The following is a 27907-nucleotide window of genomic DNA, read 5'->3' on the forward strand; positions in this document are numbered from 1 at the left end:
GCAGGGAGTCTGACAGCCTGAGGGAGTGCCCTATTCCATTCTTCACCCCTTCTCCTCATGTGAGGGATGCCAGCACCACTAGGAAAAAGGCGCGGCTGCACAGATAAGTTCAATAAGGACAGAAATAATCTTTTTAAACTTACAATTGAAATAAAGCCTACTAGTCGGAATGAAGGTCCAGACCCCTGCTGCCACCTCCATGCACTTACCAGCATTTTCCACGTGTACTGCCTTGTATGTCCTGCCTGTGAGTGCACATCTGATGACTATTAAATAAATTACATTGCTATGAAATAAATCCTTTGTTCTACTTCAGCTCCTCACAGCAGGTAACGTTAGAGGAATGGAATGCAGGAGATTTTTACTTTTCTTAAATTCCTGCAAGGTGCTATCATACCAGTAGTATTTGCAGAGCAATATATTTCACCCCAGCCCTCTTTACATCGTCTGCTAGCTTACAGTAGGCAGAGTGTGAATCCACACAGGGCATTAGTCATACTAAACCTCTGATACAGGTGTGCAGGATCAGCAGGACCTTCTCTTTCAAAAAGCCTTTTCTTTACTACTACAGGTTTATAAATGATAGCTCTGAGAATCCATCCCAGATGATGACCAGGATGTGTTTAATGCTGCTGCTGCTCATTTAGGACATTCCATACCTTTTATCACTGGGTCTGAAGGCCTAGGGTTGAAATTACAAATTGAAGCTCTCAATTCTCTTTCTCTGAAAGAAAAAGAGGTTCGTATCTCTTTTTCTGTTAAGACAGGAAACCAAGGTGTTATCTTCTCTCCCTCTAACAGAAACTTTAGGTGGAGTTTCTGTGAGCATTAGTTGTGCTTTTCCTTTCCTGATTTGCATGTTCAGGTCCTCCATTTCTTGGCAAAGTACAGTACTCCTGCCAGTTTTGTCCAGCTGCTCCATCTTCTATGCTCAGCATTTCAGGTCATGGCTACCCAGGAAGGACTGAGGGGCTGCTTTGCATTTCTGTGTTACCGTCCAGGGTGCTGAGGGGTATAACACATCAGGCCTGAGGGAAAAAAATTTCGTGTGGAGAGTTACTATAGTTACTGTTTGAACTACAGCTCCAAGTCAGAGGTTACTGAGAGCATGCACATTACCCTTTGAAACTGAATTCCCTCGGTGTGACGAGAGGAATGCAGCACACTCCAGTTCACAGCACCTCCGCAATGGTCTGGATGGGCAGCAAAGCGTGTGGGGCTCCTGAAAGGGAGGCTCGTCCTCAGACACCATAACCCACAGCTACCGGCACAGGGAAGGCAGATGCAGCAACCATCTCACACAGCGCACCAAAACACACAACCCTCAAGACCCCTCTCGCCCTCCCAGGTCACCTTGCATAGTTACAGCACCGCCTTACTAATAGCCAGGATGTCACCAAGCATTGTAGCTAGGTTATCACTAATATTTCTTGGAAAACAAGCCCCCCTACGCCCCATCCACGTCCTTTCCACCTCGGAAGGAGTGAAGGATGCATTTTTAAAACAGATCTACCTGTTGTGACAGCTAAGCTGACTTTTCAGCTTTCCTCCTGCAATAAGAGACCGCAGGAAACTTGCTCATTTTTAATTCCAGAGCCTTCGATGTAAGCCGTGCATTTAGGCAGCCTACCGAGGGTTAGTCCATCTGCCACAGCCATCACTCCAGGCAAGGGAAAGCTTAACAAAAAAGGGCCACAGAGGTTTGGTGGAGAGAAGGAACTAAGAGCCCTGACAATTATTCTGCATTGCTTGAAAAAGAGCAGGAACGTCTTGTGTGTGGCTAGCGCAGGGATAGTTGAGGGCCTGCTGCAGCACTAACGTACATACTAGCTATGGCAGATCTGCCATTAGTTTAAAATTAATCCAGTAGATGGGACCTTAGAAACAAACCCCAGGACTCACAGGGCAGCCTGCCCAGCAGTCTTGGCCTAACCGCAGAAAGATGAAATAGCTGCATTTCTTCCCCTCCTCTCTGCCAAGGCAACTGTACATTGTTGCTATAAATAGAGCTGTACTGGATCCCAGCTTATTTTAACCTTGGAGGGAGACAACGCAGCCACTGTACCAGCAAAAGGGGCAAAGGGATGTTGCCACCTAGAGATGTCTCGATGCCACCAGAAGCTTCCTCGGGGCCACGGGCCTGCTGGGAGACAGCTGCCTTCGCCAGTGATGAAAGTACTTGCTCAGAATTCCCAGCAAACCCCATTTGCCCAGCACATACACAGCTGGGATGTGTGCCCTGCCAACACAAAAGCTGCATCAGCAGAAAAGCACCAGTTGGAACCGTGGCCAGAAAAAGCCTGCTGCAGTCTGGAGGCAAGCACTTCTCGGTGCCTGCTCTTGCAATTTGGAAAGATAAAGATAGAACTACCAAAATTGGTTTCCAACCTCATGAGATGCCCTCCCAAGGTCAGCGCTTCAGCTGCAGAGGTCAGGCTGTAATTACCCCTGGAGCAGGCAGTACACCTGCGTGCAGGCAGGTTTTATTACAGCTTGTGTTCAGCTCATAACACTTGAAGCCGTGCTAAGCTGGCCTTGTGAACGCAAGCCACACCTGTCTGCCCTCTGGTCGGAGGGGACTGTAGAAAGGCAGGTCCTGTATTTTAAAAGGAACTGGCAGATCTTGCAAAATATTACATACTTCCCATTCTAAGAGTAAGATGTTGATAGTTTTGAGCTAAAAGAGGACTTACTGCACAAGACTGAACTCTAAAACTTCAGATAACCCAGTTACAAGATAGGTGGATGCCTGGCGGTGGCAGCACACAGCTCCAGGAGCGCACGTTCCAAACAAGAGCGTAGTCAGGGCGCAGCCATCCAAGTTGCAGCAGCAGCAACAAAGCGCAGAGGTAAGACAGCCAGGTTCCACCTCAGCAGCCCTCAGCTGTGGTATGACACATCTCAGCAGAGATGTATCCGCCCTAGAAAGAACTTGTACCAGAACTGAGCAGAATGTGTTTGTAGCTGGAAACTCAGTGTTATCTCCATTGTGCAGAGCAGTAATGGCTGGAGGTGGCAGGGCAGCAGAGGATTTGGACACCCTTAGCCCCAACCATGAACACTGAAGCAATTACCAAAAAAAAAAAAAAAAAAAAAAAAAAGATATAAACACTGAGGGAACAGGGAAGCCTCTTCCAAGAAACATGACTAGGCAAGCAAGAGGGAAAGCAACACTCTACAGCTATTCCTTCAGCAGATGGCTGCTGTGAAGTAACGTGGATGCTGCTGCCACGTGCAGTGGACAAGAGGAATATTGGGTCTGTGTGTGAGCATGCGTAAATATCACCACCAGAGTTCTCACAGCAAAGCCTTCATCCCCTGGAAGCACACTACGAAAGGGAACCGTGATAAACAGTAACAAGAGAGCAAAAGCATTTCAAATTCTCATCCTTTAATGGTCAATGATAACTTCTGGCTGGTTCTGTGTAATACAATTAAACAATATACTTAAATGTTTCCAAAAAAAAAAAAAAAAAAAAAAAAAAAAAGCAGCTCTCACACCCCTCTTTCTCTAGCTTTCTTTCATCGACGTTCCGCTGCTGGATTGGACTCCCATGGCCTAACATACAGCTCTCAAGTCACCACACATCCACATCTTAAGTGTCATGAAGAACTGAAAAACCTTGGTGCACCAGTGATGTGTTATTTTAAAAATAACAGCTCTATTAAACCAAATCCTTCCCAGTCTCCACTGCTTCTCAAAGAGGAAAAACAAAACGTTACTGTGGGAGTCTCAATACGCTTGTCTTTGTGGGTTTCTCTCTTCCCTGCCAAAGTCATACAGCATAGAGTTCGTAGATCTTCTTTACACAGTACACCAGGGCAGCGAGTGCTATCGTGTTGTGCAGTCTCTTTCTGTGCAGGTCGTCCTTCCTCACCAGCACCACTGGAGTGGAGGAGGTGAGCGTATGCAGGGGCAGGCGGGAAAGTTTATAGGCATCGTACTCTACTTGGTACTTGCAACAGGGATCAAATTGCCAAGAGATACCATAAAGGGTGCAGCAAGCCACGCTCAGCACACCAGCGGGCAGGGAGATGTAGTGAGAATAATCTACTGGAAGTGCCAGAGGGGTGAAGAGACAGGTGGTGCCCGCTAACACGGCGGTCTTGTGCAGGCAGTTCCCGACAGTGATCCAGCGGGCCGTCTCGTCCCCAATGCGAGTGGGCTCTATCACTATGTATTTGTACTGCGCTTCCAGGGCCTGCTCCAGCTCATACTCAAACTGGTCCTGTGCATTCTCCCCATTGTAGATTTCATGCACGATGTAACAGTCCGTGGAGGACAAGGTGACCCTGTTAACAGGAAACACAGAATTAAAACTACAGAGCTTAAAAGACAGGCTTCTCACCCACCCAGCTGTGAGAACAGAGGAGTGCCCCAAGTGAGGGCAGCCCCTCAAGGACAGTCACCGCCTCTGTTCAACAACAAGCAGCTTTTTCAACTCTTATTTGTTTCACATCAGCTACGTATGCCCGCTGTAGACAAAGTCATCCGAAAATAAGGCAATGTGTTTTTTCTTACCTTTTCCTAACTTGGAGGAGCTAGAACGTTTTGAGAAAATAGGATCTCGTTAACAATGCTGAAATGGTTCCTCACACTGACACCCAAGCAGTTTCTTAGAGATATGGGAAGTGTCTAACCTTAGCGACCACACCGCATCAGTGCGTGAACGAACCAGCCAGACTTAAGCAGTTTTCACAGAAAATAAAGACTAGCAGCTCATCCATCAAGAGGGCAAGTTGCACTGGAAGGTTTTGAGAGAAAAAGCATCTTCAGATGAGTACGTTTGCTTTCTCCTCACAGTAACTACCTCCTTGCCACTGACGCAGCTTGCTATTTAATGCTCCATAGTGAATCAGCCTAGTAAATCCATAGAAATTCAACAAGGATGGCCAAGAAACATTGCTGGAAGTGAAAGTGAAAAAGGTAGCAGAGCACTCTATACAGAACGGTTTGCTCCCTCTCCCGAAACAGGACGCAGCAAAGCAAGGAAGGAACATTTCTTTAATGCAGGCAGGCTTTCACAGGGAAGAAAGAGCTGTTTGCTTTACATGGAGCATGCTCTCTGCTGACAGGGGAGTTGCAAGACTCGTACATCCCTCATTTCAGTAGCACCTTTTAGCTACCTGAAGTCCCACCAACCACCCTCTTCACACACACCACTTTAGCTACAGCTACATGTGAGCAATAGGATTTTGACTATATACCTGTGCTGAGGAAGGCTAAAACCTTATCTGTTAGAATGAGGTAAAATCCTCCCTTCTATGCAGAAGAAATAACTATTTCTGACACGCCTGTGCTTAACCAGAGCAAAACTGAGCACGTGGCCTCTAAAGGATAAAAATATCTACCGGATCCCTTTAGCAGAAGGAGAACAAATCAGACATATTTGACCTAACCACAGCGGACAAGCTACCTCATCCCAACATTTAGACCCTCCCAATACTGGGAGGCAAGACACTGCTGAGATGGAGAATGAAAAGAGTACTTTTTGCTGCATTAGTACAACGGCACTTACATGCATCCACTGGAAAATAAGGGAGAAAAATACACATTGATAAGCTGACGTGTTACCAGACATTACCCTTAATGTGGAGCTCCATTCATGCTGCAAAGGGCATCGTGCAGTGGCCATGTGTAATCAAGAATGAATACTGTTAAATTACAAGCTGTTGCCAGAAGTAGCTGCTTTTGTGAACAGTCGCAAACGTATCAAACAGCAGGACCCAAGATGCACCAGCCTCTCTCAAAGCAGAGTAATAAGCAGTTTCATTAAAAATCTGGCTAGAATTTATATAAACTACAAGCAAAACTCAAATTATAAGCTCATTACTGAGTTCTGCAGTGCATTTTCCCCATGGCCTGTTCACAGGTAGAAAGAAAAATAAAAATCCACCTGACTACTGTGTATGCCAGAGGCTTCTTTAAGGCCGTCAACTTGTCAGACATTGTTTGGAAAAATTATGATCAGCTCCTTCAGCACAGGATGTGGTGGACTCTGATATTCTGTAGTGAACTGGCAAGTATTTAAACAAAAAATTTGAAGGACAGCACCTGTATAAAAATTTTACAGAATACTACACCTCCGGTATAACTAAGTGTATCAGCTAACATTAAAGAGTTTCTAACAAAGAACTCGTTAACCAGATGTTATGCTGATACATTAGGGACACAGCTGGCAATGGTTTCTGCTAACAATCTTGCTTCTTGATGACAACTGTTTCAAGTGCACTTTCTTCCAAATCAGAAATTCCACTTTTATTACAGAAGACATGCTGAGACTTCAGGTGACTCTCTAAAACAGCACCAATGACTCTGTGAAACCACTTGCTAAGGCATAATGACTTCAGGGAGAAGCTATTGCCGAGAGGCATTTTCAAGCTGGAAGCTGACCCTGTGCTAATATAACCCTCCAGATAAAATTAGTATTTCCTACCAAGGAGCATTTTCTATGTTTTGTAACACCTAGGAACATGCGGCGTGGGCCTGCAAAACAGGGAAACAGAGAAGCAGAATGAAAATTCAACTAAGAACTCTGCAGAAGCTTAGTAACAGCACAGTAGCCCAGTCACCCTAGAATCTCCCTGCCATCACTGGGCATTGCTTCGTTCTTGTTTCCATTTCTCCTCCAACTCTACAAGAGCCATGGGGACCTGGGCATCTAACTCCAGGAATTTAAGTCAAGTAACTACATTACATGGGATTTCTCCAGGCTCAGCATCAGAACAGGTGGCACTAACCTTTTGGTCTCATTTTTCCTTGCTCAGGTCTTGCCTGCTCTTCCCTCTGAATGCCCCTTTTTCCCTTTCACCTTAACGTACACAAGCAGAGCCATGCCACAAGTGACAGCCACCTGTTAAAGAGAGCCGGAATCCAACAGACTTTGGCCAGAGGCAGTACTGTCTACCTCTTCTGGAATCTTTTGGCTGACCAGGCTCTGGGGCTTTATAACAATTAAGAAAAGCACAATCCTCCTAAGTCAAAACAAGCAGAATTTAAAATATCATCTGTGAAAAAAAAAATCACTGGGAACTAAACTGCACAAAGGCTTCATCCCTGATAGAGTCTGGCCCCCTAACTATGTTGTTTCTCCAAATTAGACCTCTAATATTGGAATAAATTTTATCACAGTGCTGAAGGTACAAATGGCAAAACAGGCAATCCAAAAACAAAGAATGGAAAATTAGCTCTCAAATAGGACACATGAAAAGCCAGCAAAGCAAGCAGAAAAATCTCCATTTCTTTAACAGAGGAAGTGAGGTTTATCACATACTATTTCCATACAAAGACTGGCTGTCCCTGGAGGATGGATAGCTGAAGACTGGTTTGTTTTCAGACGATATAGAAAGAGATGCAGATGAGGTACATGGGCTTGAGGTTTTAGACCTTGCTGGCATGCAGAGTAGACAGAGGACCTCAATCCACAGAGGAAATCTCTCCTGACACAGCCTTTCAATTGAACACAGCGGCTGCACATGAACAAATCCAGTCAAAGCAACTGGATTTGCTCAAACACCGGAGGCTATGGAATTTGCCTTTTAGAGCTTGTCCCCCACACCCCAGCGATGACAAACAAAAATGCAGAGCTATGCAATCAACTCCAAGCTGGCATCCACCGATTATGAAGTGTGTGACTTTATATAAACTTCATTTTACTTAAAAGAATAGTAAATAACCAGTGTCAGAGAGGACGTCATTACAGAAGTCATAAAATGATGCCACATATTCAGAAGCACAGCATGCTGTTTACTAGGCAGACCAGAACCTAAAAGCAGTTATTAATACTATTCAATCAAATTCTTTTCCAGGACCTGTCTCCTCAAACCCAAAAAGAGGGCCAAGTTAAAAAGTTGTACAGCTTCTCTGCAAGAATAGCTCCAGACCTTATATCCAACTACTTTATCCTATTGCAGCTTCACGCATTCTGTACTTGAGAATTTTTAAGTGTCTCATTCCTGGAACCAAATGAATGCACCGATGAGGGAATGTGACAACACTCTCAACCATTTGGCATAGCAAGATGAAAATCATTTAAAAATCACCGATATATAGTTCTGGTGTTACCAAAGTTATAAGGAATCAGTTGTTAACAGAGCTACCACCAGCAGGAGAGGCAGAAGTCCGTCTTCGCTATAGGGCAAGCTTCAAATTACATTTGGATTATCTTCCTAACATGGGAATATCAGAGAGCACCAGGAGAGGGGTGTTGCAGCTGGCTGAACAATAGCAACTCCAGCGGTTTCCCAGTTACAGCCCTCACAGCAGCTCCATTGCTCTGCCTCCAGCTTGGAAGAACTCTCCTAGCTGCCTCTTGAAAACAGCAACCTGTCCGTTAAATGTAAGTTTCGGCTGATAGTCTTTATGGATGAAGAAATAAATATCCTTCTAAGGAGGAGGCACAATACCACTCAGTGTGAGAGGACCTTAAGTTTTGCCAGGTGCCAGCTGGCAAAACAAAAACATACAAACAGCGCTGAAAACAGGGCAGATGGTAACATCCTGGAAGAAACCTCAGCATCCTTCCACCACTGTCTATTTGCAGAGGAGAAGGACTGAGCCTCCCGAGTTTGTTAGCCTCAGCCTAATGGTGCTCCTCTCGATCTGCCAGACAGTGTTCTGGCAAGCATTTCAAGTCATCCAACTATTGCAAAATGTTCAGAATCCCAATTAGAAACAACCTCAATCTGCAAGAAGCATTAGTACAGTTCTGTTATTTTTAAACCCCTCTCAGAATACGTAGGTCAAGTTTTGTTAGGGTTTGGTGTTTTTTTCTGAAAAAAAAAAGAATGTTCCTGGACAGCAGCATTGCTCAGAGCACCAAACATACATTCAAATTAACTGCAAACAAAGACCAGTCTGATTAGTAGTTAAAACAATTAGAAAGGAGAGGCTTGCAAGAGTGTGATAACACCCATCACAAGCAGCACACACATCCAATATCTAGTTTAGTGACACAACAGAGAGCCTGCATGCTGGCCATGCAAGTGAACTGCAGAAAAAGGACATTACAGATGGCCAAGGCACAGTGTCTGGGGTCACTATGAGCATCTCAGCTAAGGTTAAGTCAATATAGTCACAACATGACAAATTCAAACACTAAACTTCCCTCCCCCCACATTAAATCCTTTTTGAAATTTAATTTCAAGTTTAAGGAGCAGAGCTGTGGTCTGGCTTCAATTCTCAGTGAAAATAGTCCACCTCAAAGTTATATTCAACAGTGCGTTTTTGTACTCAGCAGAGCTTCAGGATATGGTGTACAGAAAGTACCAACACATCTGAGCTTAAACACCTGAAGAATTGTTTCTCTGCTGAAGGTCTGCATGATCTACCAGTCTCTGGCCACCAGCTGTGGCTGTCAGGCCTATGGCTTTAAGGACATTCTCAGCAGGCTGTCACTGCATGCACTAAAGTGGAGGAAGAACAGGAAAAGTGTAGCAATAGAGCAAGACTTTTGTTCAAAATGTACCTTCATGTACCTTAAAATGTACTCAAAATGTACCTTAAATACAAGCAGGAAAGAGAACAGGAAAACATAGGTGAGATCTTCAAGCAGCCTTGGCAAGGGGCAACACCACTAAGGAAAACACCACCAGACCATAACAAAAAAACCCTCCCAGCCACCAGACAAAAAGGAGGTGTCAATTTTAAGTCAACTAATGATTAGCCAGACTAATGGAAATAGGTCAATCATTGCTGTAAGCAAACAAGAGTACCAGAAATCTGAGCAGTGTAGGTAGCGAAAGGAAAGACCTCTTTAAGGGCGCAGAGAAACCAATGCAAGCAGTGGTGATGACATTAAAGCTGTTCTTTCTAGAGTTTGTTAGAACATCTCCCTGGGGAACAAATGGCATTCTGTCTTGTGTTCTGGCGGTCATCATGCTGAATTTTATACAAAAACAGTAAAGTACAATTCAGCGTCTGTTCTATATAAAAAAGTTGGTTTTGTCTACAGATTAACAATTCCCTTCAGACAAGTCTCCATTAAAGAGTCTATCCAGAATGAAGAAAACCAAATATTTATTTGGTTCTCTTTGATGTTTTGGGTTATTTTGTTTAACCTTATTATTTTACCACCAAAGTGCCAGCTGGAATTCACAGCCAACATCCTTTGAAATTAATGTCCTTACATTTAGTCCTATTGAGGAAAGCACTTTTTGACCAACTACAGACTTCTCTGTATGAATAAAGTTGTTTATGGAGGGATACAGTCTCCATAGATAGAATTGCTGGACTTTCTTTATTTTTAAATGAAAGCTGGTCTAGTCTAATAGCAGACAGTATTTTATTCACTGCTGAGTCTCCTCACACCACCTCCCAACACACAGATGCCTTTTAGACTAGCTGGCTGACAACTACAGAAACTCCTTCAAGCAGCCCATTTATGAGGAAAACTGGATTAACATATTCAGTTTAAAGGAATGTGTCTTTGGACAAGAATCCTGCCCGGTGTAAGAAAACTGTATTCATCATATAAAAAGCATATGTCATCATTTGATGACATCAGGCCTGCCAGCACTGCCTTTTACACAGCTTGCCTTGCCAGCAGTCAAACAAGATCGGTAGGTGTGATTTTGGATTAGCCACTGATGGAGGGAGGCAGAGGCCCTTATCTCCAGCTCTGCAATTGCAAGGAAGAAGTAGTACCCAGGTGACATCACCTGACACCTATTAGAAGGATGATCTTCCACCACATTCGTGCAGGATGACTGACACCTAGAAGAACCACCATCTTTTGGTAGGGATTGCGGAGCGCTGGTCAGTGGTGTATCTGTTGGTCTATGTCAAATCTGTTGTCCTGTCACTTCCATGCTTTCTTTATACTTAGCTATACACTTCTCATTGGCAAAGGAAAAATACTACATACAGCAGGTGCACAAAGTAACTCACGTTTACGAGTATTTTTGATCATAAGATGAAGAGTAACCACAGCTTTAAAAAAATCACCTCAAACTACAATTACATTATGGGATACTTCACAGATTAAGTTACAAGGTAACAATCACTTTTAAGTCTGCATCAATGTATTGATTTTCACACTGATAAAATAATTTTCATTGAAGTGCTCTTCTCAGGTGTTTTTTTTCTCCTTCACTTCTGCTGGGAGGACAGGTCTACCACATGAAGACTCAACACCTCCTGTGCTTAGTGGTGTGGCAGGTGCCAGGCACGGGGTGCAGCCAGCTTTACCGCTCTGCCACTGAGCTCCGTGGTATTCTTAGTTGTTTATATAAACCACACTGATGCAGTAATTCCATTGGCTCTTCCAGTTCAATTACTTTTAAATTCCCTGAACACAGACAGCATTCCTGCAATTCACATTGGCACCAGAATTTTAAGGGCTACTTGCGGCTCTCATGGGCTGTAGAGATTCAACACTATCGAAAATAATTACAGCAAGGGAAGAAAACAAAGCAAAAGCCACAGCAAAAATTGAGATAGCAGAGTCTCTGGGTAAGACGGCAGGACAAAAGAAAACTCCTCGCAATAAAAACGCAGCAGCTTTCTGCGGCTGCTGGTTACATCAGTCTGCCCTGGGGCAAAACAGGGAAAACGCCAACGTAAGGAAGCACAGGACTTAAGCAGACATTTTAAGTAGGTAAAGAACTGTGCGTACTGATTTTAAAGTAACTCAAGAAGATTTTCCCCTGCCTCTTTCTCCAGCTTTAAAGTTACGCTTCCCAAACTTCCACAGCTGCTCTGCGGGTGGCTCCAGCGCGTCCAGCCGCTCCCCCGCCCCGCCGGAGACAGAGCGCGGTACCGAGCCCCGCCAGCGCCGGCCCCGCAACAAGGGAGCGCGGCGGCTCCGCGCCGACCCCCCGACGGCCGGGACCGCCCGCGGAGGGAGGTCACCCTGGCGGACTCGCCGCTGCCCTCACCGCCTTTAAAAATAGCCCTGGAAGGAGCCTCCCCAGGGCCGGCCCTCCTCCCCCCGGCGCCGCATCCCCGCGGCGGGAAGGGCTGCCACCGCCACCCCGCGGGCCTGCTGACCTTCCCCGGCCCTCCTCGCGGCGCCATCTCCGCGCCCGCCCACCGCGAGGCACCGCCGGCCCTGGCGAGCCCCTCCGGCCCGGCCCCACCTCGGCGGGGCCGCGGCCCGCACCCACCCTGCCCGGCCACGCTCCCCTCGGCGCGGCCCCCGCCCTTGCCCCCGGGGTCGCGGGGAGCCTCGGGAGGCTACAGCCCACCTCCTCCCGCTCCCCACCTGCCCGAGGCGCCCCAGCAGCCCCGCGCCCCGCACCCCGGCCGCGGCTCACCTCTCCCGGCCGCCACCGCTGTTGGTGCTGCCGGGGCCAGCGCGCCTCCTTCCCCACGCCGCCATCTTGGAGACACTCGGCTCGCAAATGTCTCCGCCAGCAGGCCGCGGGCCCGCCGCGCTGCCCGACGGGAAATGTAGTGCGCGGGGCCCGCCGGGACCACGCCGCGGGCAGGGGCACCCTGAGAGCGGACTACAAGTCCCACAGTGCCCCGCGCTGCCGCCCGGCCGCGAAGCCTCATGGGACGCGTAGTCCCCTCAGCGGGTGTGAGGATGGTGGCGCTGGACGGGGCCCAGGCCGGGAGCGCGGGTAGGGCCCTCTGCCAGTGGCAGGTAGAGCAGCCCCGCGGCCCCGGCCCTAGCTCCAGCTCCTGGCCCCAGCTCCCGGCCCCTTCTGCCGGCGGCCCCAGCGGGAGCGGGCTGGCTATGGGAGGAGCGCCGCCGCCGCTCCCGGCCTGCCCCGCGGCCCCGCCATGAGGGGGATGAGGCCTCCGCCGCGGGCGAGGCAGCCTGGGCCGGGCCGGACTGCGGAGGTGGCCTCCAGCAAGAGCGGGGCCAGCTGCCGCTGAGGTTTGGTAGCCCCGCAGAGTCTGAACACTGCCTTTTCCCCCTCGAAAAGAAACATACGATTTATGTTCGCAGGTGGAGGAGGAGCGGAGGACCTCCTCAGAGCAGCACCGCCCTGGGGAAGAGACTGGCCCGTGTTGGTGCCAATTTGGCCCCTTCAATCAATCCTGAAAGACTGGGGAGTATCGACCACTGCTGCGTCTCTGAGGAGGAATAACAGTTTATAGCCAAACACTTCACTAGGAAACAAAATGCAAGTTTACCACTCCTACAAGTTTCCCAGCTCCTGTCGATCCAGCAGCAGTTGATGCGGAATGTTTTGTGGGGGAGTCCCAGGACCCACTCTGTCCTCAGCTTCCAGCCTTGGGGCCACTCCCCAGCACAGCAGAGTCACCCAAGGGGGCCTGTGCCAGGGTGCTTGAATGGTGTATCTCCAGGATCCTTGTGCTTCTCTGGGGCCTGCTGTAGCTCCCAGTTCTGATTCGTCCCAGGAGAGGTTTCTCAGGAATTAGTTCTCCCTTAACAAACAGCAGCTCCCTGCTCTGCAGCCTCCCCTCTCTTGGACATACACTGAGCACCCTTTGGAGAGCACAACTAGCTCTCCTCCAGCCTGACAGTGCATGTCAGAAGAGCAGCACTGGTTTTGCATCTCCTGTTCCTAGAAAACCTCTTTTTGACAACGTTATTTCCAAGTGATATAATGTAACTAAAGAGGACAAGCTCATGGCTGCCTTCACCTTCCCAGGCATCGCAAGACTGCTCTACCAAACTGCAGGACCCTCCTGCACCCCTGCTTTCTCAGCGGTAATTTGGGGGTCAGCTGCTTTGGTGGAGGTAAAAGGTGCCTTTGGTGTTTGGGAAGTGTGCCTAGCCTGGCAGAGCATGCGGCCAAGCGGCAGCATTGCTGGGACAGGCTGGAGCATCGGGCTGTCTGGAATGTGGAATGTAAACAGAGCGTGTTACCAGCAACAGCCTGGCTTTGTGCTGTCTCTTGGGAGCAGCAAAACCCACACTCCTGCCTGCTCAAATTGCAGCCCAGGGGCCACTTGTCACTTGTCATGTTGGATCCAACCGTAACTGTAAATAAGCTGTGCCCCTTCTCCCCCCACCCCCCCAGCCCTGCCATTTTCAGCTATTGAAACTCCAGCCTCCACCTCTGTAGCTTGCACCCAGCTTTAGGAAGCGACATTAACATGCTGTGCTGGGATCCCAAGTGCTCGGGCTGTGCCCCCAGGGCTGAGGAACAATGGCTCCATCCAGGAGGGAAGTGCCTTGTGTTCCTCTGAGTCACCTGCCTGCCTGCCTTGCTCTGGACCAGCACAGCAAGGAACAACTCCACCGGCTGACTATTTAAATTATTTCCTGCCTTTATGTTTTCAAACACCTTAAATCCAGAAGACAAGCACTGAGTGCTCAGGAGAGGCTGCATTTGCAGGATAACTCCCAAAGACTCCTTGGCCTGCAATGTCAAAGCTGGACTGATGAGTGTGAGCAGGGATGGATCATCCGGCAAAGGAGAGGAACCAGTTGTGATCCCACTCACCCAAGCTCTATGCAGTCATCACGAGGTCAGCCAGCCCTATGACCTGAAATAAAATTCAGTAGCTTCAGCCCGTGCCTCCCCGTTCATTTGCAATGGGAGCATGCCAGGATCTGGCCCTAAGGTGCTCTATGATGGGAAAAGGGTGATGCAGGTAGCACCCAGTTAGGTGACCAAAAGACATGAGTGGCTGACTGCAGGTCACAGGGAGCTGCGGCCAACACCAGACCAAGACTCATCCTGATCCTAGCAAGGGTCTCAGGGACCCTCCAACATCCTCACCTCCTAGATGGGGCTTTTGCTGCACAAAATCCTCTTCCTCATGAGTGAGTAGAGTTTTCTCCGTTTTTTTTTTTGGAGTGGAAGGTTAGGCAGTAGGAAAGTGGACACCAAGTACACAAACATGCAGACCCGGTAACTTCTGCCTTTTCTCTCACCTTCTCCAAGACACTGACAGATGTGCAGTAGTTACTGTCTAAGAGATTTGGGTTTAGATTTGTTAGAGGATGTGAAAAAAAGAGAATGTTTATACATTTACGTAGAAAATGAATATGCAGCAACAAGGTAGCAAAAATCATACCCTGGACATGGCCTGGAGAGCAGAGTTGTTTGACAGGACCCGTGAAACAGGCTCCCTGCCAAAGTGACCCAGCCCAGCGGTGACAGTGCCAGGGATGCCCAAGGTCCCCTGGTTCTGCAGGCACCTCCTCCTGCCTCCCATCAAGCGCAGCACAGTGAACCACTGTGGGTCAGTTAAGCCACACTTTTTATTGTATTGTATTCCATGCATTATGTTCATGTTTTATAGTATGACAGAGGGAGGGAATAAAGATAAATGTTAGACATAAACAAAAGCAGAAAGGTCATTTGTAACAGGTCCTGAGAAGGAAAGGCACATCGTAACCACCAAATTCAACAGAATGGAAACCTTGGACAGAGGAAGACAATGCTGGAAAGTGGACAAGGGATGGGATGTTTCAAGTTGGGTGCTGTGGAAGCAGGTTTGACAGCAATCTGCATTTCCCCACCCACCAAAGTCTGTAGTTCAAATGGGTTTGGGGATCTCAATATTCAAGTGAACCACTTCCACACTCCTGTTGCCAGGGAGAGTCCAGGACCCTCAACTCCTCCAGGCTTAGTCAGCACCAAGGGGAAGCACAGGACTCAAAGCTCCTTCCTGAAAAGACCAGCTGGAAAGGGCGGCTGCTGGAGAGGCAGAGGGAGGGCTGCCCAACACCAAGGGACCCCAAGCCATCTCCAGCCTGGCAGTGCCAAATCACAGAAGCACCACAGACCGTGGCATCGCTGGTGACCTGTGGGTATTGCTATTCGCTGACTTCAAAGACCAGGGGAAGGGGAGGCCGGGGCAGAGGATGGGTACAGCAGTGAAACGGTTGGCACAGACACTGGCACACATCTCCATCAGAAGGATTGTAGCACCTCAAAGGGAAGCAGCAGCAAAACAGTGTGCTGTGCCTGATTTAAGGCAGCGATTGCCATTTGTGATCCAGCACCAAGGCTCCTGCCTGGGCAGCACAAAAGGCTCCAGAGCCAGGCTTGGACACTGGGTCACTGCAACACTGCTGGTGCAGCAACTGCAGCACACCCTCCAGTGAGCCGCTCTCATGCGGTGGACACAGTGGGGTACTTCTGGGAACTGTCATGCAGTGGAAAAAGCACAAAACCAGCAGAGGCTTTGCAGTGCTGGGTTCATGCTATTGCTCCCACAAGGCAACCAGATACACATCTCTTCCAAGCACCCAGCCCCACTGTGACAAAGATATGACAGCATTGTATCTTGGCTTACAAGAGAGGAAATGGTTCAGCTTCACCTTGGGATCAAGAGCAGGGACAGTTCTGTCATCACTTGGCTGTAACAGAGCCAGCCTTGCTCCTGTAACTAGATGTTGAAGTGTTTTGCATTTTAAAGACTGAACATGTAGCAGCCCAGATTTCTTCTTGGGCCCCTTTTCTTTAGTTTGTTACCTGCAACCCCTTCCTAGTCCCTCTAAACCACACTGAAGGTCACAGCCTGGCTGAAATAAGCAGCAAGAGGGCAGCAGAAATGTGATGTAGCGGCAGGGCTCGATGCCTTTCCTAAGCAGCACAGACTAGAGATGGGTCTGCCACCAGGCACAGGTCCCTCCCCAGGCAGGTGGCGGACACAAGCAGGGGTCTCACCCTGTGGTGTAGCAGGGCAGGGATGGAGTTTGGGAGCTTTTACTCAAGCCTGCAGGCAGAAGGATGTGTTACATTGGTAGCAGACAGCCCAAAAGCACAGGCTTCACCTCCAGCCAGTGGCCAGAGGAACAGCTCAGGGCCTCCCTGACCAAGACCAGGCACAGGGTCTCCATCTCTGACCAACCCAACCAGGAGAGAAGGTTGTAGGAGCTCTTGCCTTTGCCACCACAGACTTTGTGCTGGGCTTGGGGAGAGGGCTGAGCTGCCTCTTGGCTGGGGCTTCAGTCGGTCTGTGGCACAGGTTGTAAACTTAAGTTCCTGCTGAGATATAGGCTAGGTCTGGATTTGGCCTCCACGTGAAAGGTTTTTTTATCTTGTTCTGCCTGGCTGCAGCCCCCAGTGGCTGCTCAGGGCTGGCTTACCAGCAGCTCTGTCCCCCCACCCACAGCACAGCCCTTGGACACCGCAAAATCCTAAGAGCTTCGAGGAGATGCTCTGGGGTCTAGCTCAGGCCCTGGGAAGCCTGGGCAAGGCAGGACAAGCCAGAAGCAGGCAGTGCCCTACAGTGTTACCTCTACATCCGACTGTGACAGCGCTGAGCTGTGCTACAGGATCATCATCCTCAGAGGTAACAGCACGACGCTGCTGGTTGAGGACCCCGCAATGCTGCCAGTGCCCTGGGCTTGGAGCTGTGAGGAGGCCAGTGAGCAGAGGTGTAATGCCCTAAGCCAGGACTTCTTTCCAAAGGCTGTAAGAAGGAATCAGCATCCCCACGGAGGCAAGTGGCTCTAGCATCAAGCCCTGGGGATGGCCCAGGAGCAGGTCCTGGAGGCTTTGCCCCCATTGCTTTCAGGATGCGATGACAGCTCAGACTTTACAATCTGGGGTGCAGACAGAGGTGCAGGGCTGGAGTTGAGGGAGATGGGGGAGCCTTCCTCTTCAGCTGTAGGAAACCACCTTGGTGCCTGCAAAAGCATGGGATGTCCCCTCATTGCTTAGGCCAGGGCTGGCTGTGGAGGCTGGTGCTCTTCTGAGCAGGCTGTGTCCACCCCAGCATGGTCAACACCAACAGCAGGGAGCAAAGACAGCAACGACAGCCCACGACCCCGTGGGCATGTCATGCTAGGGCTACATACAGAAGGCTGGGCAGGAGCTGGCATCCCCAGGAAGCAGTGTCTGCAACTCAGCCACCTTTCTTCCTCTGCACACTCATGCTGCATATGCTCTGCCACAACCCCTGCAGTCAAAGCCCACTCCTCGCATGGCTCCTGTCTCTAGGCTTGACAGTGTCATGATCCCCGTGTCTCCATGGCCAGTACAGCAAAGCCTCTGAGGTGCCACCATGGCCCACATGTTCTTATCTGTACTCCGTGTGGGCTTGTGCAAGGCTCGGTGCCCAGCAGATGCTGCAGGGGATGAACCTGCCACAGGGCTGGGCTCCTCCAGCACCTTCCTCTGTCCCACAAGGCTTAATCCACAGCATGTCCCCCAGCTGCCGGGTGGAAAGGGGGGGGCTGGTACCTTGTGACCACCCCTACGCAACATCCCTCAGTAAGTTCACAGCTGTCACCAAGCAGAGGGAAGAGGATGAGGTGCAGATCAAGTCATCCCCTGGTTTTGTGATGGAGTTTGGTGAAAAAAGTCAACCTCTTCCACCCCTCTGGCTTGGTAAGAGCACTGGGGAGCACCGCATGTGCCCAGAGCCAGCCTGGCCCAGGGGCTGTAGCCATGCTCACATGTGGGCAGAGAGGAGGAGGTCGTGCCCACACTCGTGCACCACATGGATGTGCTTGAAAAAAATGGGAATTGCGAGTGTGGGAGGGGGGGTTTCCTGAGACCGCAGAGAAGCAAAGGCCGCGTTGAACAGTCAGAGACGGGTGCGCTGGTGTCAGAGCAGTCCTGCCTTAAGGCTGCAAGTGTTCCAGGTACTGCGGCAGCGGGTTCTCCTTGACGTATTTCTGAATGTACCAGCACGTCAGGTGAGCTTTCAGGTCCTCCTCCACCACAAAGTCCAGGGCTGCCTGCAACCAACCGGAGAGGACAGATGGGTTACAACCAGCACCCCCAGCCAGGCTCCTCTGGAGCCTCAGGGGGGTCCTGACTCCCACACCCCGCATGCAGCTGGGGGAAGCAGCAGGTCACCCTTACATACCCACTGTGCGACGCAGGTGGAGGGAGAGGGCTGGGGAGAGAGCACAGCCATCCTGCCGCAGCCTCCACAGGGTCCCCAGTTTAGCCAGAGGTGTGCAGGGACCCCCCAGGTAACCCTCAATGCATCCAGCCTGGTGGTTACTGTACTGCAGGTGACAAAAGGCCACCTTTGTCACCCATTTGCCCTGGCGTATGGGGCCAGGGTGCAGCTGTGACCCCAAAGCATCATCCTGCAGCCCCCCCATCACCGTGCTCACAGCTCCCCAGCTCTCCCTGCATGGCTGTGGGCCTCAAAAGCAGAGCCCAAGGCAGGAAAGGGACTTAGGAGGGCCTTGAACCTTTGAGAGGAGGGGGTCCAGCCCCCAGGAGAGGCTCTGCGTCAGCCCCTGCACGGCGGGCATGAGGGCTGCTCGCTGCGAGGAGGAAAGGGCCAAGCCTGGGTGAGCACCTGGATGTGCTGGCACCCACCAGCCCCTCTCACCACCAGAAATAGGAATGTCTGATCACAGATTGCCAGCTGCCCCTATCTCCCATCAGAGCAGGGACGGTTCCCAAGGGACACACATGCAATTCCAACGTGACAGGGCCCGGCTTCAGCCAGGGTCTCTAGCCACGGCCGGGACGGCAACAGCTTCTGCCCTTCTGTGTGTGCAGGGCTGTACCTTTGCGAGGTGCTTGGCTATTCCTCTCCCTCGATAGGCGTCCGGTACTTCTGTGTGCTGCAAGTCCACGATCCGCTTCCCCACGTATTCGTAGAGCAGCACTGCCTTGTCATGGCAACCTGGGGGGTGCAAGAGAGGGGTGAGGCTTGGGACAGCCCCAGGCCCCAGCCCACCGTCTGATGGAGCCATTCACTGGGGAGCCCACAGGGCAACGGGCAGCTTTGGGATGGCTACAATAACCCTCACGCCTGTGGGAACGGCTGTGGCGCTGGGTGGGAGACTTTGCTTTCAGTGACACTGGGATGTCCTTGTTGTCCCCCCAAGGTGTGAGCAGAGGCAGGTCTGCCCGGCCTTTCCAAGCCCCTGGACAAGTGGCAATTTTTCTCCCCGAATCGCTGATGTGCCAACACAACACGTTTAGGGTACTAAAGCAGCTGGCAGGAGGGCTGAGATGTGTGGATGGAGGGAGAGACAGTGCAAAAAGAGGAGGGGGAAGATCAGGACAAAGCTGACGCAGGTAACAGCCAATTCCTTTCTCTCCACAGCACAGCATTCTTTGTTGTGGTATATAAAACAAGACAAGACTTCTTGGCCTGGTTTTGCAGCATTTGGATAGACGCATTTTGGGGAAGATGCTGGGAGAAATGAATCCCACAAACACACAGGAAATCGCACACAGGTGTGCAAAGGGGTTTGTGTACACACATTTACATGCGTGCACACACACAGGCTTCCTGTTGCAACACCCTGACCTTTCTCACAGCAGCTCAGTTACAGGAAAAAAGAAGTTTCAGCACACATGTAAATGAGAGGAAAGCTAATAACACCCCCTGCCAGCTTCAGCTGCAGAACCTGAGCTTCTCTCTTCAACGCAAAAGCAAACGTTTCATTTCTAAAGGGTTTCTGTATTTAAAAGTGAGTTTCAGAAATGCAAGCTTCCAATCAAAGAGACAAGCTCAGTTGAAATAACGGAAACTCTTCTTTTCCCTCCAATGGTTACTGGGGGGCAAGGGGCCACAAGGTTCACCTGCATTTACCATCTGCCATTGCTGAGCTCAACACGCTTTATTTTATTGCATTTCAGCTGACAACTCCAGCCTCATTCTCCTGACCCCTGTATTTGAGAGGCACTAGAAATGAGCCCATCTGAATTTTGTGTTTCAAGAAAAACAGCTCAAGTTTTTGTTCCTGCTCCTTTTAGGCAGAGACTCAATCCTCCTACAAAGCATGGAAACCTTTGCATTTCCAGGCTGAGTTTATTCCCGCTGGTTTCTACCCGCTCGTTCTTGTGCCAACATTGTTCTTGGGTGGACATAAATAATTTCCCTCCCTGCCATTCCCCTGAGTATTCACAGGCATCAGTCCTGCCCCTCTCAGCCTCTAGTACACCAAAAAGCCAAGCTCCCTTACTCTCCCTACAGATCCTCAATCCCCCGCCCTGTCTCAGGATGGAGGGTTTGGGGTGAACTGCTGGCATGGGCAGAGGTAATGGGGTGGGGAAGGGGCTGACAGGGTGCTCACCTTTTCCCACTTACCAAGACCAGCACAGGTGAGATCCTATTGCCCCATTTTACAGCTGCAGGTCTTTGCAGGAGGGAAAAAAATGGAGAACCACAGCATTTCTCCATGTGGATCCAGGCTGTGAAATGCTCTTAAAACAGCAGCTTTCACATGCTCCAGCCTTTCCACTCTGCTCTCCTCCCAGGCTAAAAATTTCCATAACCTCTGTCTAAGGCTTTGAAAAGTTTAAACTCTTCTCCAAGTGATGACAGAGAAAAAGGTCTCATTTTTTAAAAACATAACTTTTATATATAGCTACGATCTATTTAGAAGCATCACACACACAAATGCATTTTAAAGCAGAAGACTATGCGGTGTTTGGAGCACCTCAGCTCTGTCCTGGACAGACTTTCCCTCGATATTTGCTGTATCACAGTAGCACCACAAAACCCCAGACAGGACGGGAGCTGCAGGGTGCCACCAGCACACAGATGAACACACACAGAGCCCAAAGGATTTTACAACCAGCTCTGCAGAGAAAAGCAGTGTTGCTAATGCTGTGGGGAAACCGGTCCCAGCTCGAAAAACCACTGGAGCTCAACCAAAGTACATAAAAGCATCTGTAACATGCTCACCTTGGTGATAGAAGCTGGAGCCACCCAGCAAGGATATCAGGGACACTGGTGCCATAGGGTTTGGTGCAGGCCCTGCAGGTGACACCGACAGCTTGGGAGGAGATGGCTGCTTCGTCCCCACTCCTGCACAGCCCCGGGGCTAGGCTGGGCTGCACCAAGCTCTCCTTGTCCCTCATCTCCAGCTCCCTGCTGCAGGACGGTGATGGCAGGTGATGCAGAGCCACGAACTGAGCACCCAGATTGCAGCAGGAGCTGATGGGGGTGGGACACAGCCAGAGGTGAGCGGTTACGCTTAAGGGTCACCACAAACACCTCCTGCAACCCTGCTGGGCAAGAACATGCCAAGTCAAACCCATAGGCAGGGCACAGCTGGACACGTGGGACTGCAACACCACAAAGGCTGGAAGTGGGAAAAAGCCATGGTCAAAGGAAAACCAAGCCAGGATCCGAAAGGACAGCATCCCACCCAGATTCTCCGCTGCCTGCTGTTGGGCTGGGCACTTGGGGCAGCCCTGCCTCCAAAGTGACACCGGCCCTCAGCACGGGTCCTGCAGGAACAGCCTCTCCTAAAGGCTGAGGTTCCTCTTCCTCTCCTGAAGAAGGCTGAAGGTGGCCAAAGGCTCACAAAGCAAGGGGAAGAAAAGCAGCCAAGGGAAAGCCCGTTTCCTTCAAAACCAGCTGCTCTGCACATCCTCTCCACACTGTCCTCACCAGGGACCAGAGCCTCTGGGAAAAGCTGGGTGAAGCAGGCTGTGCCCCCAAACCAGGACTGTTCCTAGGCTCTCCATAAGCAGCTCCATACATAACCCTTATTTCCCCACCAGAAGACCTCCCCGGGGCCAGAGGGAGGACACAGGGTAGCAGAAGCACCTTGCTGCAACACGATGCTGGAAGAAGCCAGCCTTGCTGCTCCGTGGTACCTTGGACACAGGGGCCTGCTCCCAGCAAAGGGAATGTCACAAAGCTGGGGGAGCTGGAGGCAGGATTGACCCCTCACAGGAGCAGCCCAGCCCCAGCTTGTTGCAGGTCCCCTGCCAAGAGAAGGACGCAAGCAGAAGCTGCACCAAAATGTGACATAAGAGAGATGCCACCAGCCGGCATCATTCCTGTCTGCCTCTCCCCTTACGCTTCAGGGCAGGATCAGGGCAGGGATCCTCCCAGCCTGCACAGATCGAGCTAGAGCTCGGCAAAACCAGCTCGGGCCTCGGCCAGCCCCGGCAGTGCCCAGTGAGCCGAGCATGATGTTTGACTTGCAGATGCTCCCCTGCACAGTGCCTCAGCTTCAAGGCCACCACCAGCGAGGAAGTCTGAGTCAATGCAAATCAGCACAGCAAGAAAGAGGAGCAAGAGGCTGCAGGATGAAAATGGCAGCCATGGCAGCACAGCTGGTCCCCAGCCCGCCCTCCTTCAAAGCACAGGGGGCACAGGGAAGGGGAAGCTTTCCTGGGACGTGGGCAAGGGACCAGCTCTAAACTTGCTCTCCATGGAGGGTCTCTACTGGGACCAGTAGCACAGAGTTTCCACCCAAGCAGGGTGGATGGTTTTGAGCAGCAGATGAGGCCCCTGCACCGCAGGCTCAGCTGTGCCGCCCCCACAAGTCCCCAGGCCAGGTGGCTCACGAGCCTTGGGGGATCAAACAGCCAGCCTGGCCCCAGCCCTGAGCCGAGGAAGGGACATGGCACATGTCTTCCCAGCCACCCCGCTCCAGCCCATCCTTCTCTGATCCCCTCTCCCAGGGCATGCACAGTACCTGCCTGGCGATGGGGATGCTGCAGCACAGCAGGACGTGTCCCTCCAGCCCCAGGCCCTGTCCCTCTGTGCTGGTCCCAGCCCATGACACACCATTGTGTGCCCCACACCGGAGCAGGGCAGAGGCCTGGCAAGGGCAGGCTGCTGCCTGCAAGCCGATTTCTGTGCTCTGTTGCCAGCTTTTGGAGGCAGCCCCTGAGCTCCAGCCCCCTTAGGGCTCTGCTGCAAAGCCATTCTCCAAGAGCAAGCAGGGAAAGATCAGACACCAGCCCTGTTTCCCACTCTCAGACCCAGGAAAGCCCAGAGGCAGGCAGCAGCGCAGCTATTCTGGCTGCTGAGCCAAAAGGTGGCCACCAAAAGCTGCGTGTGGGGCGAGCTGAGAGGATGAGATGTCCTGAGGAACCAGTGCACCCCAGGCTGGAGCTGACTGCATGCAGTGGGCTGGCCTTGCCCCCCAGGGAGCCACTGGCACGTTGCTACGGAAAGAAAACACAACAGAGCACAACAGGAGCTGAGTAGAGATGGCACAGCCATGATGGAGGGGCCATACTTGCAGGAGCAGCAGTGGGGGGGCACTCTGCTTTGAAGCAGTTTTCCGTTTAGGAGCTCTCTTGAGATGATGGCAGCATGGGAGAAGAGTGGGGACATCTTGATGCAGTGTCCAGCGACCAGATCCTTTTGTGCCCACTGCAGAATCGGTAGCTTCCTCCCCCCGGAGAGGATCTGCCCAGCAGAGCTGAAAGCACCAAGGCATGACCGGCTCTAGTTCTCCTAACAACCCTGAGCCTGGACTCCTGACAAGGAGCTCCCAAGACTCAGACCAGCAGCAGGCAAAGCAGGAGCTCCCAGCCACTGGATCCTGCCCAAACCCAGCTGGGGAGGAGCAGGCGGTTTGGGAAGCGTGGCTTGCTGCACCCACGTGTTGGATGAATGGGAGTGCGGGTGTGCCAGAAGTCCGCACATCCCTGAGGAACTGGAGCTGCTCAGCACATGCGGTGAGCCCGTCTCCCAACTGGAGAACCTGATGTGTCTGATGGGCATCAAGAAATCAAAGAGGCTGCTGCCAGAAGTGCTGTTCCCCTGCCCCAAGCAGCTGTGCCAGCAGCTGGGCTGACCAGCTGACTACTTTGGGGTGAGGGTCTCTTTGGGTTTCTTGTTTTGACCAGAACTTTCATCTCAGATCCAAAAAAAACACCCCAACTATTCCTGCATGATATAGCCTGTATGATTCCCACAGAAGTTTTTAGCTTCAACAAATTTATGTTTTCCACCACAGTTGCTGCATGGGGAGTTTTTTGGCTAGCTCATGCTGTTAGTCACATCTTAACTGATTACAAATCCAGTTGGGCTTCTTTCTACCCTCCTCTTGGAGGGACAGCGAAGCTCAGTGAGGTCTGGTTATAGTCAGCTTTACTTTCAGCTTCTCAATGCTTCTGCATTTGGGATGCAAGGAAAAAGGGAATGCGTTAAGTGAAGCACCTGTTTCTATCAGAATTTTAAGAGGCACGTACAGCAACAAGGGGAGAGAGGGGAACAACAAGCAGAGGAGGGAGAGACAGGGCAACCCAGAAAACACCTAAGGCAATTCATCTTTCTGGCATACAAGGAGGAAGTCCCGAGATGAGGTTACATGGGGGTGCAGAGGCAAACACAGGATGATGCTGAAAAAGAACACTTTCACAACTAGTTCACAGCTTTCTCAGGCCTCTTGCTACAGGGACATCCATAAAAATATTACTGCAGAAAGTTTTCTACCCACCATCACACTACCGTAAACCACCAACCATCAGCCCAGAGACCAGCTATTACTGAAGACTAGCAAAGCCTGTCTCCTTGGTCCCTGAGCCCAAGGCACCTGCATTTTCCCAAAGCATCACCCATGCTTGACATCTAGCTGGAATTAGGACCAAGGCACCTGGGACAAGCCAACCCTGGAGTCCATCGCTGAGCTGCAGGTTTGCCCTGCAGCCTGCTGTTCATCTCTGCCACAGTGCGTGACATGGGACGGAAGCACTCTCAGAGGGACACGTGGGTCACATTGACGCCAAAATCTGTGCTTGACCTGTTTCTTGCCATTCCCCTGCACGCAGCAGGGAAAACCTGCCAGAGCATTCAGTACCGCTGACGCGCATCTTACCAGGAGCGGGAGCGATGAAGAGAGCAGTGCAGGAAATAAACACCCTGCCACGCACTCCCACAGAGATTGTTATCTTCTGACCACCTTCCAGGGCTTGGCTGTTATCAGCAAATGCCTCACAAGAAGGAGAGACAGATCACCTGCTCTGCGTGGATGTTAGTCAGGCCAGCAGCAGGAATACCATCGTGCCAGGACAACGCTCAGCTCTGCTCCCTTAGGTGAGCAGTGCCGAACTCACAAAAAAAGGGTTCAGTCCGCCTGAACTCCCAGAAACAAAACCACAGCCCTGATCCCAGGGATCCACCTGCAACCTGGGGAAGGCTATGGCTTCCCCGAGCTACCATGGTCCCCTCCTGAAGCGGCAAGTTTTGTGCTGATTCACACGTGACTCCCACCAATGACACCCTCACAAAGTTCATCCTCTCCAGACCCGACTCATCACCACCCAGCTGCCAAACGCTGCTCTACCCACGGGGTGGCTGGCAGAGGTTTTATTCAGCAAACCATGATAAAAAGATGACATTTCCCTAATTACCACTGGTCCACAGCTCTCCCCTCTCTTTCGGGTGCACCTGAACTCTACCGACAGCGACAACAGCGTTACAGCTCTCGAGACGGCTGCGGGGACCCGTCACCCGGGACCTCGTTTGATCTCTCTCTGTTTGAAATAAGCAGTTGGTGAAATTGTTTTCTCCGCACCCAGCACACACGTCTCCTCCTTCCTTGCTCCACCACTGCCGAGCCTCCAGCCTGCACTTTGTAATTAGTGGTTGAAATGAAAATGGGGGGTGGGGGGGAAGGGAAGAGTCTAAAATAAAACGCAGACTATTCCTGTCGTTTTATTGAGAATGCCTCCTACAGTCTGCATCATTTCTAAGTATCTTTTTTGTTTATTGTTTTAAAAAAGGCAACTACACTGTAATTTCTGTCAGGCACTGAGGTGGCCGTTTTACCCAGTAGTTCTCAGCATGACAAATGGACAGGGAAGAGATGCTGGGATCCTCGAATATTTGGGATTAACCATTAAGAGGATGGATGGAAAAGAATTGGCATGACATAGAGAAATTTTAGTGGCACTCACTTTTTTTGTTCACTCCACTCAACACGTGGCAGAGCCGCTGGCGGGGCCTCCACAGCCCCACAGCCACTCGTGACAGCTTGGCTCTGTGCTGTGGGTCCCACCAAACCAGGTGCCAGGCACCCACAGCACCGGGACCCCACGGGCTGCTCACACCGGGGGGCTTCCCCGCAGGAATCCCCCCAGAAGAGCCACCCAGCAGCTCGTCACATCCCCAACGCCAGGTTGGCACAGCCCCTCCACATCGCCCCAGGGCACCTACCTGCTCCTGGGGGGGACAAGCTAGTGTGTCATCCCCCCCCTGCAAACCCACCCATGCCAGCACAGGGTTCCACATGCCAACACCAGGCAAGAGACCCCCAGACTTCACAGGCCAGCTCCCAGGGGGCAGGAAGGATGGGGGGCACCAGCAGGAACCAGGGTTACTGCGGAAGTACGGGGCAGGGGGGCTCAGAAGCGTATACGGGGGCTCGGGGCAGGCGGGCTCTGAAGCACATCGAGGGGACCAGGGTGGGCACAGGGGGACTCAGAAGAGTACTGGGGGGGCAGACAGGCACGGAGAGAGGCCCAGGGGGGCTCAGAAGCGTACGGGGGGGGGGGGGGGGCACAGAAGCACACCGGGGGGAACAGGAGGGGCAGAGGGGGGCTCAGAAGAGTATTGGGGTGCACATGGGGGGATCGGTGGGGGCACAGAAGCACACCGAGGGCACGGTAAGGGCACAGGGGGCTCAGAACTGTACGGGGGGGGGGGGGCACGGAAGCACACCGAGGGGCACGGGAGGGGCACAGGGGGGCTCCGGAGAGCACTGGGGCGCACACGGGGGGACAGGGAGGGGCACAGACACACGGCGTCGGGGCGAGCGCACAGGGGAAGGTGCGGTGGGACCCGGCGGCACGGGGGGAGGGGGGCCGGGGAGAAACGGGGAGCTGAGACCACCCTCCCCCGAGGAGGCAGAACCGGGGAGCCGCGGCCCCCGCCCCTTACCGTTCAGCCGCACGGTGAACTGCCGCCGCTTGCGATCGTGCTCCACCTGGATGGGGCAGCCCTGCTCCAGGAGGCCGAGCGGCGCCGAGTGCGCCATGGCCGGGCCGGGGGAGCGGCGGGGCCCGGCGGGGCGGGGGGAGCGGCGGGGCCGGGCCGGGGCCGCGGGGCTGCCACCGGCGCGCGGCCGCAGGAAGCCAGCTGGGCGCCACGTGCCCGCCACCCGGCCAATGGCCGCGCCGCCGTTTTGTTTTGGTACCGCCGCCCGGCTCTTAAAGGGGCAGCGCACCGGCCCCGCGCCGCCGGCCACGGCGCCCCCGCGCGGGCGGGCACGGCACGGGCTCCCGTGCGGCCCCAGTGCCCTGTGCGGGGCCCGCACCCGGTACTCTGCGCTGGCTTGCTGGTGCTGCACTGGGTATTCTGTACCGGCTTACTGGCACTCATCCCGCACTGGCTACTCTGTACTGGTTT

General features: G+C 51.9%; 2 protein-coding genes and 1 long non-coding RNA gene across 4 annotated transcripts; 1 reads left to right on the forward strand and 2 right to left on the reverse strand.

Annotated features, from left to right (window-relative positions):
• Positions 1–3374: 3374 nt before the first annotated feature.
• TMEM11 (transmembrane protein 11) lies at positions 3375–12434 on the reverse strand. Its single transcript, XM_080385974.1, has 2 exons — positions 12256–12434; positions 3375–4293 (listed from the first exon to the last, which is right to left on the reverse strand). Exons 1-2 carry the CDS (start codon positions 12318–12320, stop codon positions 3777–3779), a joined length of 582 nt encoding a protein of 193 aa, XP_080242100.1. The 5' UTR covers positions 12321–12434; the 3' UTR covers positions 3375–3776.
• A 72-nt stretch (positions 12435–12506) lies between these two features.
• LOC308063267 lies at positions 12507–14431 on the forward strand. Its single transcript, XR_013927904.1, has 2 exons — positions 12507–12564; positions 12897–14431. It is a non-coding gene; the product is annotated as an uncharacterized lncRNA (long non-coding RNA).
• Positions 14432–15110: 679 nt separating this feature from the next.
• NATD1 (N-acetyltransferase domain containing 1) lies at positions 15111–27814 on the reverse strand. Of its 2 annotated transcripts, XM_080385976.1 has the most exons (4): positions 27440–27574; positions 21491–21742; positions 19356–19474; positions 15111–18563 (listed from the first exon to the last, which is right to left on the reverse strand). In XM_080385976.1, the coding sequence occupies exons 2-4, from the start codon at positions 21543–21545 to the stop codon at positions 18447–18449; spliced, it is 291 nt and encodes a 96-aa protein (XP_080242102.1). In that variant the 5' UTR covers positions 21546–21742; positions 27440–27574; the 3' UTR covers positions 15111–18446. The 2 variants fall into 2 exon arrangements, with proteins under 2 accessions (XP_080242102.1, XP_080242101.1); XM_080385975.1 differs by lacking the exon at positions 21491–21742 and having other exon boundaries at positions 27440–27814.
• Between the last annotated feature and the right edge of the window lie 93 nt (positions 27815–27907).

The sequence above is a fragment of the Falco punctatus genome (assembly GCF_963210335.1).
Source record: "Falco punctatus genome assembly, chromosome: 4".
In the NCBI taxonomy this organism is placed as follows: Eukaryota; Metazoa; Chordata; class Aves; order Falconiformes; family Falconidae; genus Falco; species Falco punctatus.